This window comes from Rhinolophus ferrumequinum, chromosome 9, assembly GCF_004115265.2.
Source record: "Rhinolophus ferrumequinum isolate MPI-CBG mRhiFer1 chromosome 9, mRhiFer1_v1.p, whole genome shotgun sequence".
Classification (NCBI taxonomy): Eukaryota; Metazoa; Chordata; class Mammalia; order Chiroptera; family Rhinolophidae; genus Rhinolophus; species Rhinolophus ferrumequinum.
Genome location: NC_046292.1, coordinates 68,684,984 through 68,698,604, shown reverse-complemented (window position 1 = coordinate 68,698,604; position 13,621 = coordinate 68,684,984). Strand labels below are relative to the sequence as shown.

Sequence of the window (13,621 nt, the reverse complement as noted above, 5' to 3'; positions counted from 1 at the left end):
ACCCTGTAGGGTAGCTAATGGAAATGGAAATGGATGGAGGTCAGGGGTAGGGAGGGAGCGCATACCTGGGGAAGGGAGCAAGTTTGGAAAATGTGGGAAGTTTATTGAAAATACTAGGAAGTAGGAAATGAAGGAATAGCCATGGATAGGTAAAGGACATAGGAGCTGGAATGCTAATCTATGGTGTTGGAATTAATTTAGTTAGGGGCTAATAAAGGTGGTGTGGTTTTTTTTAAAGAATTTGCTTTTAAAGAATTTTTTAAAAAGAATTTGTAAAGCTTGTAAAACTGCCTTTTAAATACAAGTTAAAGGATTTGGTGGGGAGATGTAGAAATTGCAGGTGAGGTCATTTGAGGAGTCCTGACTCCGGACAATGACAGTAGGAATGTAAAGGAAGTGTGACAGATGTCCGGATGATATTATGGAAGTAACAGTAAGCAAAATTTGGCAGATTGGTTAGAGGTGGAAGAATATGCGGAAAGAGACAGAAATAGCTCAGGTGTTAAATCTTGTTACCAAGAGGATGATTATACCAGTACAGTTAATGCATCTGCTTCCATGGGGCTGGTAAGAGAAGGGTAGTTTTCGTTACTTCACTGGCTGTCATGCAGCACTTCACCATCCAGCTATCCACTGTTACAAAGCAAATCACTATACTTACTGAATTAGTAGTTTTGTTCTTAGGAGAATGGAGCCTAAGAATTTTGTACCAGTGTAGCATAATAGATTTACATTTCATGATGCCTCCTTTTGCTGGCCATTGGTTATAAAATTTAGGAATTCCTTTTGGTTGATAATGTCTTTTGACCAACACCTTGTTTTTCATAAAAATCTTAACTAGTCTCCTAGCATTTCTGTTGGTTTTGTGACTAATTCTCTTTAGTTTTGCTTTTTGTATCTTGTTTTGATTTATTAACAATTGATTTAACCTGGATTTGATATACTTGGATTTTTCTAACATGTCTAATACCTTTATATCCTCAGTTGCAGTGTTGTTTGCTGTGATTTCTATTCTAACAATTTTTTGAGGTCTATTTATAATCTGGAATAAGATAGTTATGCCTTACAAAAACAAGGCGTTTTCCTGGCCAGAGCTAAAGTGTAAGTAATCTGCTCTAAGCGACTTTATGGAAATTACAAGGTAGTACGCAGATGTTCTCTTTGGAGGTTAAGGCAAGAGGATGACTCGTTGGAGACTGGTGGTCCCTCCTTCTCTAAGAAGTAGAAAAGCTGGATTCACAATTTCTTTGTTGTGTCTGGAGTTTGAGGAATAAGTAAATTCTTGCTGTCCAGTGTCTAGAATATATATTTTAATTGTGGCCTTAGCAGGAATTTGCCTAAGACAGAACATACCAGCTCAGCACCATGTTTGATTATAGATTGGATTTTGGCTGGAATGTGTAAAGCACCTCAAAATTATTTTAAAATCAGATCTATTGGGATCGTGGATTTGTGACATTTGGATTTACTATTATAATTATTGTGAGCCCTATCTAAGTTGAACAGGACTATATTAAAGGTAATTTGATGGGAAATTTTACAGTAAGGCAGTTTCGTTTCTTAACTAATTTTGTAATCAGGAACAATTATTTAATTACTCCTAAATACGAAATTATACTTTTGGAAATACTGAGACTTTTAGAGGCCAGGGAGTGATTATACTCAGGTCATTCTAAACAAAAGTGATTTAAAGCGCATTAGTCACTATGTATTTTAATGTTTATTCCAATTTTAGACTTCATAGACAAGCGGTTGATAATAATAAGCACCTATTTTGAATAAAACAGCATGCAGGTCCACCATCGTAAGGAGAAATTTTAAATGTCTTTTTTTAGTTGTCACCACAGAGAAATAATATATTTACTCTCCTGACCAGTAAGCAACTTGTAGCTGGGGTATTGTTAGCTTTTAACTTTTGGCAAGCTGGAAAAACGTCTGCCTTCAATTCTCTGTTTATGAAAATGTGTGATGAAGTATCATATTTGTTTAACTTTTCCTCTCACATCTTGAAAAACTTGCTCAAAATATTCTTTTACTAGTCATCCCCTCTACTTTGAGATAACAGAGGCTTCTACAAATTAAATGTGCTTTTTCTTCTCCCAAGGAGACCCAAGTTTAAATAAAGGCTGCCTTCATTTGTTTTAACTCTTTCTCTGAACCAAGGATATGAGACTGTTGGTACCCTTAACACAACCTCTGGACTTTATAGGGCAAACCCAAGCTACCTGTCTCTTCTAGACTAATATTGTTAAACTATAAAGTTCATGCTTAAAGCAAAGGAAATCTGCTTTTCAGATATTTTGCATTGCATTCTATTCCAGGTAAAATGTTACACCATGCAGGATCTAATTAATTTTGCCACGATTGCTCTGTGATTCTAGGTTAGTTTTTTTTTTTAGTTATTGAGAATGGAAACTCAAAAAAAAATTGATGAAAGTAACTTAGGGTACTGAAAAAATACCCAGTTTTGGAGTGCAAATATCAAGGGAAAATAATGAAAATACACGTTTGAAGTTGCTAATTGTGTATATATAGGCTTATATATATAGGCTGATTGGAAGGGCAACAACATTGCTTTTCATAACAATAATCCACTTAAAAAGAAACTGCTATATATGTACGTCTTGGGAATAATGACTGGTTCAATTATGGCAGTATAACAGGAGCAAAGAATTGGTATTGGGAGGTAGGGAAGTAAGTAAGGCCTTTCCAATTTTAATGGACTGAAGGAGAGTGGGATTTAACAGTTGTTCTTAATAGCTGTTTTTTTGTTTGTTTGCTTTTTGTTTTTAACGGGCTACGAGATTAAGAGGGAGACCTGAGGGCTGCCTTTTTCATTTACGGTGGTAGGTACTTAGTACCCAGAACTGTCCACATCATTTGCAGGGTTCAGTGCAAAATGAAAATGTAGTACCTTGTGTTAAAAAATTATTAAGAATTTCAAGATTGCAACAGCAGAGCATTAAACCAAGTGTAGGGCCCTGTGCGACATTGCAATGTACACCCTCTTCTAGGCACTTTATGCAAAAAGAAAAAGGTACACTGAAGAAACAAGAATTTGGCTTTTCAACAAATGGCTTTCCCTATCCCCCCATCCCTATGTTATGCAAGCTAACATTTCTCTCCCCACCCCTCAAAAAAGCCATGCTTCTTTTTCAGCTGAGGCTGAGGGAAAGAAAATGCTATTTGCATAGTCTTTTATGTGTTTGGGACTTACGAACCTTGAAGGATTAATGGCAGCAGCTAATCTTGTTTGTTTATCCATCTCAACCCTGTACCCTTTGGGGCTTATGCATCCTCTTTCCACCTCACGACTGCCACTGCCCCCTCCACCACCAGCTTGTTAATGGTGGTGGAATGATGGCTTACCTGGTCATGTCATTTTTGTCCTTACTGTCTTCCTGAATGAGTTCGTAGTTTCTATTGTCTACCCACCTTATACAGGCTGACTAGATGGGAAAGAAATTTTCTTCTCCCTAGTAAAGCGATTCCATGCCTCTTATTTTGGATATATATAAACTGGCCATTATATTAAGTTTCACTTTACCTCAGAGATGCCAACATTCATTGAGGAACAAAACAGATGAAATGCAGCTTTTAACTGAACGGTCAGGGGAGCAGAACTGCAAATAAAAGTACTTTGCTGGTGAATGTTAATGTGGTTATGATGTGCTTCTTTACCACAGAAGTTTCAGGTGTTTTTAAGAAATAACTCCTCATTCTTGGAGGGCATTTGTGTAGTGAATTAAAAAGAAAATAAAATTAATTGAGACAGTTATTGTATATAATGGGCAGAAAGATGGAACCGGCAAAAGGACTATTTCATAAAGTTAGAGCCCAAAGAAAATTCTTTTTCTTCTATGTATAAAACTAAATAATGTCTCAGAAAACAGTCTTGAATTTGTATGTTATGTTATTGACTGATTTGTTTTTCACCAATCCAGTTTAGTGCTTTAGACATAGATGTTGTTCTTGTGTTTCATAGCACAGCGTATCGTGTTTTTTTAAGGGCTTATAAGTCTATTGTATTCCTTACTCCTATTTGATCAAAACAGCTTGTTTACCTAAAGGTATATTCTAAAAATTTTTTTAAGTGACCTTACAGCTCAATTTATTCTCCTCGCAAGTAGAATATTCCCGGTAGCAATTTAAATCCTTTATAAATCAGATAACTGCAAATATTTTCTTTTTACAGTCTTCTGGTTAAAATCGATCACTTAAACATTTTCTGCCACCCTGAATAGGAACCTTAGGAATGTTGGAGTTAACTGAGTTTGTTCCTTTCTAAAGAAGCAATTATACTTAAGAAGAAGAAAATTAAGAATTTCTAAAACTAATTTAGTATTTTTTGTAAATTTTAAGTAAAGAAACAATGTTAGATTTAAAGTACTGTGGAACAGGAAAAATGGTGTTGTATGTGTTTTGTTTTTTGACATTAACAAGTAAGTGCAAATAAAAGCTTTGTATACAACTGTTTGACAGGTTATTAAACAACTTTGTTAAACCTTTGGCTGTTTATCAGTTAATATTGATAAGCCAGCCCCATTATATTAAAACTGAATGTGTTAGTGATATTCTTTTTTTAATGTACTAGTGATTCCTGGTACAGTCCAGAATAAAACTGCTTTTCCCTCTAGATATAATAAAATCTGTAAAATGAGAACATTTATATAATGGACATGTTTGTACATCATTTTTTTTATTTGATGGAACATTTTGTGTAAATCATTTTTTTCGTATAGAGAATACCATATAGCTGTTCCCTTTGTGTGCATATTAATATGTTAAATACTCATTGTAAAAAAATTTCTTTTTTAAAGATTTTTCTCAATTGTTTAGGCTGTATTACAAGGGTAAATAAAGGTTTGATGTTGGTATTAGAAAAAACCATTCTTCTAAAATGTATTCATGTTTTACCTTTTAAATAAGTAAGTGACATTTCAAGGGCTAAGACATTTAAAAATGATCATAGAGATACTCATAGAGGTATTTTACTGAAGTATTTAGGTATAATTACCAGTGGACCCAGGTTTTTATCTTTTATGGACAAGTTTCCAAGGATTCCCAGTGCATGTGATCTCTAAACTTACTTGGAACCCTCGATACTGGAGATAATGACATGTTGGCAGAGTCGTCCTACTTTCCAAAGTCATAATACCTTCAAATATTAAATACTGTTAGGTTGGTGCAAAAGTAATTGCGGTTTTTGCAATTACCTTTGATCTTTTAAACCGCAATTAATTTTGCACCACCCTATTACAAAAACTATGACATTCTCATTGAACGTTTAGATCTGATCATTCATAAAACAGCCTAAACTTCACAGTTCCTAGAGTCCATATAAAATCAAATTAGAAAAATTTTTTTCCTCTATTAAAGTCAAAAACATTTTTACACTTCAGAGTAAACGTGTCCAGTTGGAATTGAAAAGTATCACAGCATCTAAATGTAAGTTGAACACTTTGTAACAGCTAAAACAGTCTTTTGCATACTTCTTCCTTGCCCTCTGCCCTTCTACCTCAATTTGTTCTACAACCTAACGTTAGTATTCTGTGAACAATATTTTAAAGGATTGTTATAATGTATTCTATTTGTATCCTACAGTAATTTATTTACAAGGGAATTTGAATACAGTGTGGCAATTTTGACAACCAGCAAGCTCATGGAAGTAAGATTCTACCTATAATCTCAAGATGTAGCAAATGCTTACTCTGTTCTAGGTAACAAAGACGGATTGTGTGTGGTTTACCTTATAAATAAGGAAAGATTAGTTGACATCTAGCCTTTGAGTTCCTCAAACTCTTTACTTCTAGTGTATGAATTGCTTTAAAATTCATTTAAATTCAAATTGCTCGCCAGTGCAACTAGGAAAAAGAAAGTGCTGATTATAAAGTACATGATACCTCACTGTTCCTACTGGATGTGAAGAACCTAGTTTCTACAACTAAACTAGACTGACCAGTGAAGAATTTAGCAACATATGCATTTAAACAAATGAGGCAGAGTTGTTCTACTGGAATACTACCTGTATGACATGATGGTAGAACAAATTTCCGTTCATATGCTATCTATAATAAATGTCAAAGGTTAAATTACTGGGTTTTCTTTTATTTTTTTACTTAGGAAGTATTTGTTGAGTTCCTACTATGCTCCAGGCTCTTTACTGAGGTAACTAATGAGAACCTTATAAGATTTTTCTATTCCAGCTTTTGGTTGAAGCTTTGAATTAGCCATCCTTTAATACTTGACTTCCTGTAGTTCTTATTAGATTCTTCTTCTGAGGATAAGCAGAGAAAGACTGTAGGCCCTAGATTTTACTTTTAAAGAGGCAGGTGACAGGAAGTAGAAAACAGCGGCTTGAATGAGATTTAGACTTGTCGTGGTTTTTAATTTTCTGTATGACGTTTCCATTAGTATGGCCACTTGACTATTGTAAGGAACTATGTTTACTAGTTTTGTAATAATAACATCTATTCTTTTGGAATCTGGACTTTGAACAACTCATTTCACAGAATCATTGAACAGCCAGTTCCTATTCTCTCTTTCCTAGAATTTTTCCAGGGGATTCAGCGGAACAGAAAAAAAGCTATTTGTAACTCTTCTGTTACATTTGTTTCTCTCCCCCTAGGGATCCCTAGATAAAAACTCTTACTTTCTCTTCCTGTTAATTGACCAGCAGCACCCTGTAATACTATCATCCGTTTATCCAAAGGAATGGTGTAGATGTTTTCAAAGACCAATAAAATGTTATATCCTGACTATTCCTACCTATAAAAAGTTCTGTATTTCCTTTCTTAGATTTTGTGGAATAACTGATGGAAAGAAAAGAGAAAATTTTCAAGAATAGCACTTAAATTTTGATCCACTTTAATATAAATTTCCCCCGTTTTAATCATTTTGAAAATTGCTATAGCAGAAAATGTAAAATGAAAAAAAAAAGTAAAACAAATAGCATTAATCTTCCAATCCATTTGTAAACTTACATGAGATAATCTGATTCATATTTATTTTCTAGTAAAATGAAACATACATAATTGTACATGCCATTCTGGTTGAGTTAAAAAAGGAAAGTTGAGCTTTTTTTGCCCTTTCAAATGTAGGACATCATATAATTTTAAGAGCTATTTCTTACAAAATTCAAAGTGATTTGCTATAAAATTGATTTTTCATTGAACTTTTTATTGCATTGTTGATGTTCCTTTACTAAGTTTTTAAAGCATGTAAGACCTACTTAAATGGAGTAGTAATCAAATGCAAACTTAAATAAAAGGCTATAATTTTCCTGGAAATTAGGAAGATTTAACCAGATGTTAGAATAATGTGTGTATGAGCATAAGAGAAAAGATTACCATTATTGTAATAATTGACCAATTTAGTAACTTCAAGTTATTTAGTTACATTTTCTCAGTTCTGGTTTGGTATGGTAAAGCATTATTTAGAAAAGCAGTGCAGGAAGAATGTATGCAGATAGCATTACTGCTGTTTGTGCATGCTTCAGGGAATACAAATAAATACAGACTTCCTAACTTGATTTACATGGTCTGACCTCTCTAGAAATGTTATGTATGTGTGTATAAGTACATACACACATGTGTATGTGTATATATGTATTTATATACACATCTGTATTTTGGAATATATAAGACATGTTAAGTCTTTCTCTTCCCTTTTTAAGCCTTAGATTGTAAGCAAAAGAAATCAAGGTCAAGATCTGGAAGCAAGAAGAAAATGCTGACATTACCTCATGGTGCTGACGAGGTTTACATTCTCAGATGCAGGTACATGCCTATATTGCCGAATCTACTTAGTTTCTTCAAATTTTTTGTTGAGATGTATTACTTGTTTCATTTGGGATTTTTAATTTGTGGCAAAGGTGCATTCTTAACAAAATATAAATGAATTTTTGGGGACAAGCTTAAAATCTTATTCAGTTCATAATATGTTGTACTTCAGTTATTAATGGATCAACTTTTTTATATTAGCTAGGAGCCTCTATGATGCTGTGAATTATAAAAGTAGCTTTTTTTGTTGTATTTTACTTATTTGCTTTGTTTGGCTTGGTATTTAATTGTCTTGAGTTTCTGCTTATTGGGAACACATTTTCTCCATTCATACATCTAAGTATAGCTATACAAACCATTCACACCTCCTTCCATACTCACCCTTATACATTTTAAAGAATTCTGAATTGCGGAAGAGTCTTTTGAAAAGGATGGTATATTTTGGAAATAGAATTATTTTAAATGTATTAAGATGTGTAGGTGTTAAGACGTTTTATGTAATATTAACCTAGTAGTAATGTTCCCATTTCTGCAAATTTACGAGAGTTATGGCTATTAAAACATATGAATTGGCAGTTTTGGTATTGCATTAAATCATTTTGACTTTATATATATTTAGAAACTATTGTCAAGTACTATCTCTGATATAAAGTTTACTTATTATATTTTTGGATTTAATGGGTATTGGTTTTAAATAAAGGGAATTGGTCATGTTAAGAGAACTATCATCAACTTCTTCTATAGGTTTTGTGGCCTAGTCTTTCGTGGACCATTGTCTGTTCAGGAAGACTGGATTAAGCACTTACAACGACACATTGTAAACGCTAATCTTCCACGGACTGGAGCTGGCATGGTGGAAGTCACGTCACTATTTAAAAAGCCTGCCTCCATTACAGAAACTTCATTTTCTCTACTAATGGCAGAAGCAGCTTCATAGAACAAGGAAACCTTTTAAATAGCAAATTTGAATTGGATGTAAATTTGAAATTCTTTGTCTTTTTTTTTTTCTAAGTCACATTAAATTATCCGTTTATAAATACTAAAGCAGGAAAATGGGGAAAGGTGAAGTAACAGTGACATCAGAACAAATTGAGTACTTCAAACAGTAAGTAGTTTATATATTTTATATAGGATGGCAGATGTGTTTTTAAGGTTACTGGGCTTTGTCAGTGAACTATATTAACGCAGTAAACGATCAGTACATGTAAGCAGTCATTAATAAACTGTTGCACATGGATACTTAAAGACAGACTTACTGGAAAATTATGTTTTCTGCAGTGTTACCAGAATCAAGGTTCTGTTTCTTCCCCACAAGACTTGCATTGAAAAATAAGATATTATATTTTGTTTGTATGTATTTAGTGTTTTGTATAATACCAGGAACCGCTAACTAAATTTACTCAATTTAGGGCATTAAATATCATGTATTTCATAGATTGCGACTGTTCACTCAAATAGGGCAGAGTACTATTCTATCTAGATGTGTAAGTGTTTTTTTTAAATCACATGGAACGGTTTTTTTTATACTAAAAAGTGGAGGGAGATTTGTTTAAACAAGTATTTCTAAAAGAAATATGTACATAGTCCTGGAAATTATTTGTGGTAAGGAAATATTCTTTACTCCAGTTGCATTTCTCAGACAATAAAGTGGTGCGTCCATGCTACCTCCTACTTTGTCAACAAAGATGCTATTTACCCTTTACATTTTTGTATCATAATAGATTTTAAAAATCTAATGTTCTTTATGGCAAGACATCCTTTTGTTAACAGATTTATTTCTTTTTAGTGTTTTACCTACAATTTGACATGCTTACAGGACAGGTTTGCCTCTTACTTTATTTAACGTTGTAGAAATGTAATTAATAAACAATGCTCACTACACAATTTAGAATAGGATTTCTCATTTATATTCTCTTCCAAAATTGATCAGTTAGCAAAACTTAATACACCGATTGAAATATTTCTACATATGATGAGAATGTTTACAATTTAAATTTTAGAACTTGTTTTGGATGTGATTATATGTACGAAAATCGTGTAACACTATGCTTATGCTAAGAACCGACATAACAGAATTACTGAAATAAATGTGCTGTGAGGAATGGAAAATATGGTGCAGGTGTCTTGGTCATGAAAAATCGTGATTCTTCTTTTAAACTTTTTTTTCAAAAGCAAATTAGTTCTTTTAAGCTGAAATCAGATTCCTTTACAAATAACAGTTTTTGTATGCAAGCACCATTTCATTTTATTTCATGTAGTATGGCTAATACTATAGTTGAAACAAGGATATGCATTGATACTTTTCTTCGTATGTAAATAAAGTTAAAAACATTAAATAAGGAGTATTTTGGTAGAGTATATACATACCTCACTGCCAGTGAAATTGCTTTCCTATGGTATATCTCCTTACCAGAAAAATCTCTAAATAAAAAAAGACTTAAAGAAAATTATAATGTGTATAGTGTGAAGCATTTCTTATTTTTATCACTGGTGGAAATAGTCCACTTGAGGTTGTGTTTCATTTGATTTAAATTGTTTATACTTAGCAAGTTACTTTATTCACATACCTGATTGTAAAATTAGGAAGTGTACTAAGTGGATCATTCAAGGGTCTCCTGATCCCTCGGGTACAGATAAGGGAAAAGTACTTGTAAGTCATTTTCATTTATTGAAATGCCTAATAGAAACTGTATTTTTCTTTATAAAGATGAGACTAACACATCAAATTACTTTTGACTGAAAATATACTAAATCTGTATACTATTGTCTCTTGAGCAAGTTTCATTGAGTACATTTTTTTTAATTGGAAGACATACTACATAGCAAATAGAGTTCAGAAGTTTAAAAAAATAAAAAAAGAAGATTCCTGGTGGGAAGACTAGCAGTCACTAGAGCCCCTTTTAGCTCTAATTTTAGTAGTTCTGCAATTTTATCTTATTAAGCCAACTATCAAGATATAGGAATACAAATAAAAGAGGTAGTTTGACCACAAATTTCATGAAAAATCGATATTAAATTTTTTTATGTTAACTTATATTTAAAACAATTATTTCTCCTTTTAGATCTAAAAATAATTAAAATTCAAATTAGAAACAATAAATAGAGGGGTTCTTGAAAAGTAAATTAAACAAAGAACATTATGCATAGTAAAGATATTTGGATTACAAAATTTTTAAAATTCTTTAAGAAGCAGTTTAGTTTTTTTTATTGGGCAGCTAGAAAGTTAATGATATATTTTCATTTGACTTCCACTAGAAGAAAATTATAAAATGTTGTCTTAAGTTACATGATAGGCTTTCATGTCAAAATATGGCCCGATTCAGTATTCAATATTGCCTGATTTTCTTTTAATTCCTTTATTATTGCCTAAGATATTTCAGCTTCTTTAGTACTAAAGCTTTTTCCTTTTCAAATCTGGTTGAAAGTGTGGATTTATTTAATAGTATCAAGACCAAAAAGTTAACTTCTCCAAAAGTAATATTTTCCACCATGCTTCTTTAGAATGTATTAGAACCATGGCATAGCTAATACCTCTATTCATCTCTGTTTTAGATTTCACATATTAAATATGGGTTAGGGAGATGATAGCTTTTCAGTAGTAATTTAATAGACTTTTCTAAAAGACATACATATAACCTCTCATGTTAGTCCAAACATGTTAAAACATGTTAGTCCAAAAGATAGCTTTGATTTGTTTTTCCTTACAGGAAAGTGTAATATATGTTCATTTTAGAAATATTAGGAAAATGAAAAGGTGAAAAATGGGGAAAATCACCTTTGCTATCATTACTCAAAGACATTTACTTTTAACAGCTTGTTACATTACTTTCTCTTGATTTACTGTTTCAGTATAATTGTGATTGTGATGTATTATAATGTATCTCGTTTTCCCAAAGTTCGTTTTATATTTGAGTGCTGCATTGTTTTAGACTAAACTTCAAGTGCTAGATATGGAGCTTTTTCCAACACGAACAACTAATTCTCTGATTCTCCAGGCACCAACAATTCAGTTCTGGCACTGACTACCTGGAATTAGCATCAGGTGCCGTGCTTTAAAAAGTTCAGTCCTACAAGACTGCCCACATTTCAGATACCAGTAGCAAGTATAAAGTCACCTGTACTTCTGACCAACCAGCTCTAAATTGGGGATTCCCACACCCCCACCCCACTTCCACTCCCCACCCCTGCTTAGCTTCAGTAATTTGCTAGAATGGCTCAAAGAACTCAGGAAAATATTTGACTCTGCCAGTTCATTCTAAGGGGTGTGTTATTAAGGAATGGCCAAATGGAAGACATGCGCAGGGCAGGGTACGCAGGGAAGGGGGTGCTGCGGGACTCCATGCCCTCTCTCTGTGTGTGTGCTGTCCTCTCAGCATCTGGATGTGTTCAACCCGGAAGCGCTCTGAACCCTACGGATTAGAGGTTACTGTGGAGGTTTCCTTATGAAGGCATGATTGATTAAATCACTGGCCATTGGTAATTAACTTAGTCTCTCTTCTTCCAGAATGAATTACCAGCTGTGCCAGCACTATTTACTAAATGGTTCTTTGTTTAACAATTGAACCACTACTTTTGTCACATACTAAATTTTCATATAACTTGGAATCAGCATCTGGAATCTCTGTCCTGTTCAGCTGCTCTTTTTGTCTTTTTCTAAATCAGTAACATTTGATTACAGAGGGCTTTTTTTATGCTGTGTTTTGATAACTGGCAGAGTAAGGGTCCCTGTGTTCCTCTTTAGAATATACTTAATCTCCTTCACTGTTCTCCCTCAGTGAAATCTTTAGAGCGATTTTACTACCCTTCTCTTTTGTTTCATGAGTTCAAGTCCCTTTTCACAATCCTGAGACGTCGGTCCTCATCTATGCACATTTAATTTTACATGGCTAACCAGGGTTTCCATTTCTCTTATTCCATCTTGAGGTCTGTTTCCTAGTTTGTTTCTTACTTTTGCTCTGAAGGGTGAATAATAAATTGACGGAGTAAAGGATCCTTTTCTCTCAGGGCTTATGGATGCTGTTTGTCTCAGGGTGCATAGGCTGGCTATTTCGTTGCCAGTCTGACTTTTTTCCTTTTAAGTAACTAGTTTGTTCTGCCTGGATGTTTATAAGGTTTTCCGTGTATCCTTAGCGTTCTGGAACTTGACCAACCATGCCTAAATGTGTGCTTTTCTCATCAGTGTAGCCTGGAACTTAGCAGACTGCCGTCTTTCTAACTCAAGTAAAATTTTCTATTATCTGTTGAATAATTTCATCTTCTCCATTTGTTCCTTTTTCTTCTTCTAAAAATCCCATTATCTCTTTGTTCTATTTCCTTGCTCTAGTGTTCACATCTTTTGTCTTGATTTTCTTTTTTGTAAGTTTGTTTTGTACTTTGAGATATTTCTTGCGCTGCAATGACCAGCCTACTCTTAAATTCATCATTTAAAATTTTGTTTCGAAAGTGTTACTAAACTTTTACAAATGTGTGTGTATGTATGCTCACTACACTTGAATCTCCTTAAATACTGTTATTTTTATTCATGTGTTTGTCTTCTCTAGCATTTCTATTTTACTGATTTTTTTTTCCTGTGTTCTGATTATTCTGCTGGTTTTTGTTTCTGGTTGCTGGGCTGCCTTAAATGGGTTATTTTTCTTTTTTCAGCTCATTAGGTTCAACTCTGTTTTTTGGGATATCCTCCATGTTAATAGTTCTCCAGCAGTGAAAAGTGAAGTGGCAGTCCCTGCTGAGGTCCCTGAATGGCATCCCTCACCTCTCAGCTCTCTGGGATCTCTCAGTCTCAAAGTCAGGGAGCATTCGATCTTCCCATTCAGTTCCTTCAGAAAGATGCAGTACACTTT

General features: G+C 33.6%; 1 protein-coding gene across 14 annotated transcripts in view; it reads left to right on the top strand.

Annotated features, from left to right (window-relative positions):
- The window catches only part of ZNF644 (zinc finger protein 644), a 103,360-nt gene extending 93,129 nt beyond the window's left edge, over positions 1-10,231 (top strand). For 11 of the 14 annotated variants that reach the window (XM_033114245.1, XM_033114237.1, XM_033114242.1 and 8 more), the window contains 2 exons: positions 7,676-7,778; positions 8,526-10,215. In XM_033114245.1, the coding sequence (XP_032970136.1) occupies positions 7,676-7,778; positions 8,526-8,718 (296 nt within the window). In that variant the 3' untranslated portion in view covers positions 8,719-10,215. Of the gene's footprint in view, positions 1-7,675; positions 7,779-8,525 lie in introns of all 14 variants that reach the window. The other 3 variants (XM_033114249.1, XM_033114252.1, XM_033114248.1) reach the window with 2 other exon arrangements.
- Positions 10,232-13,621: the final 3,390 nt, after the last annotated feature.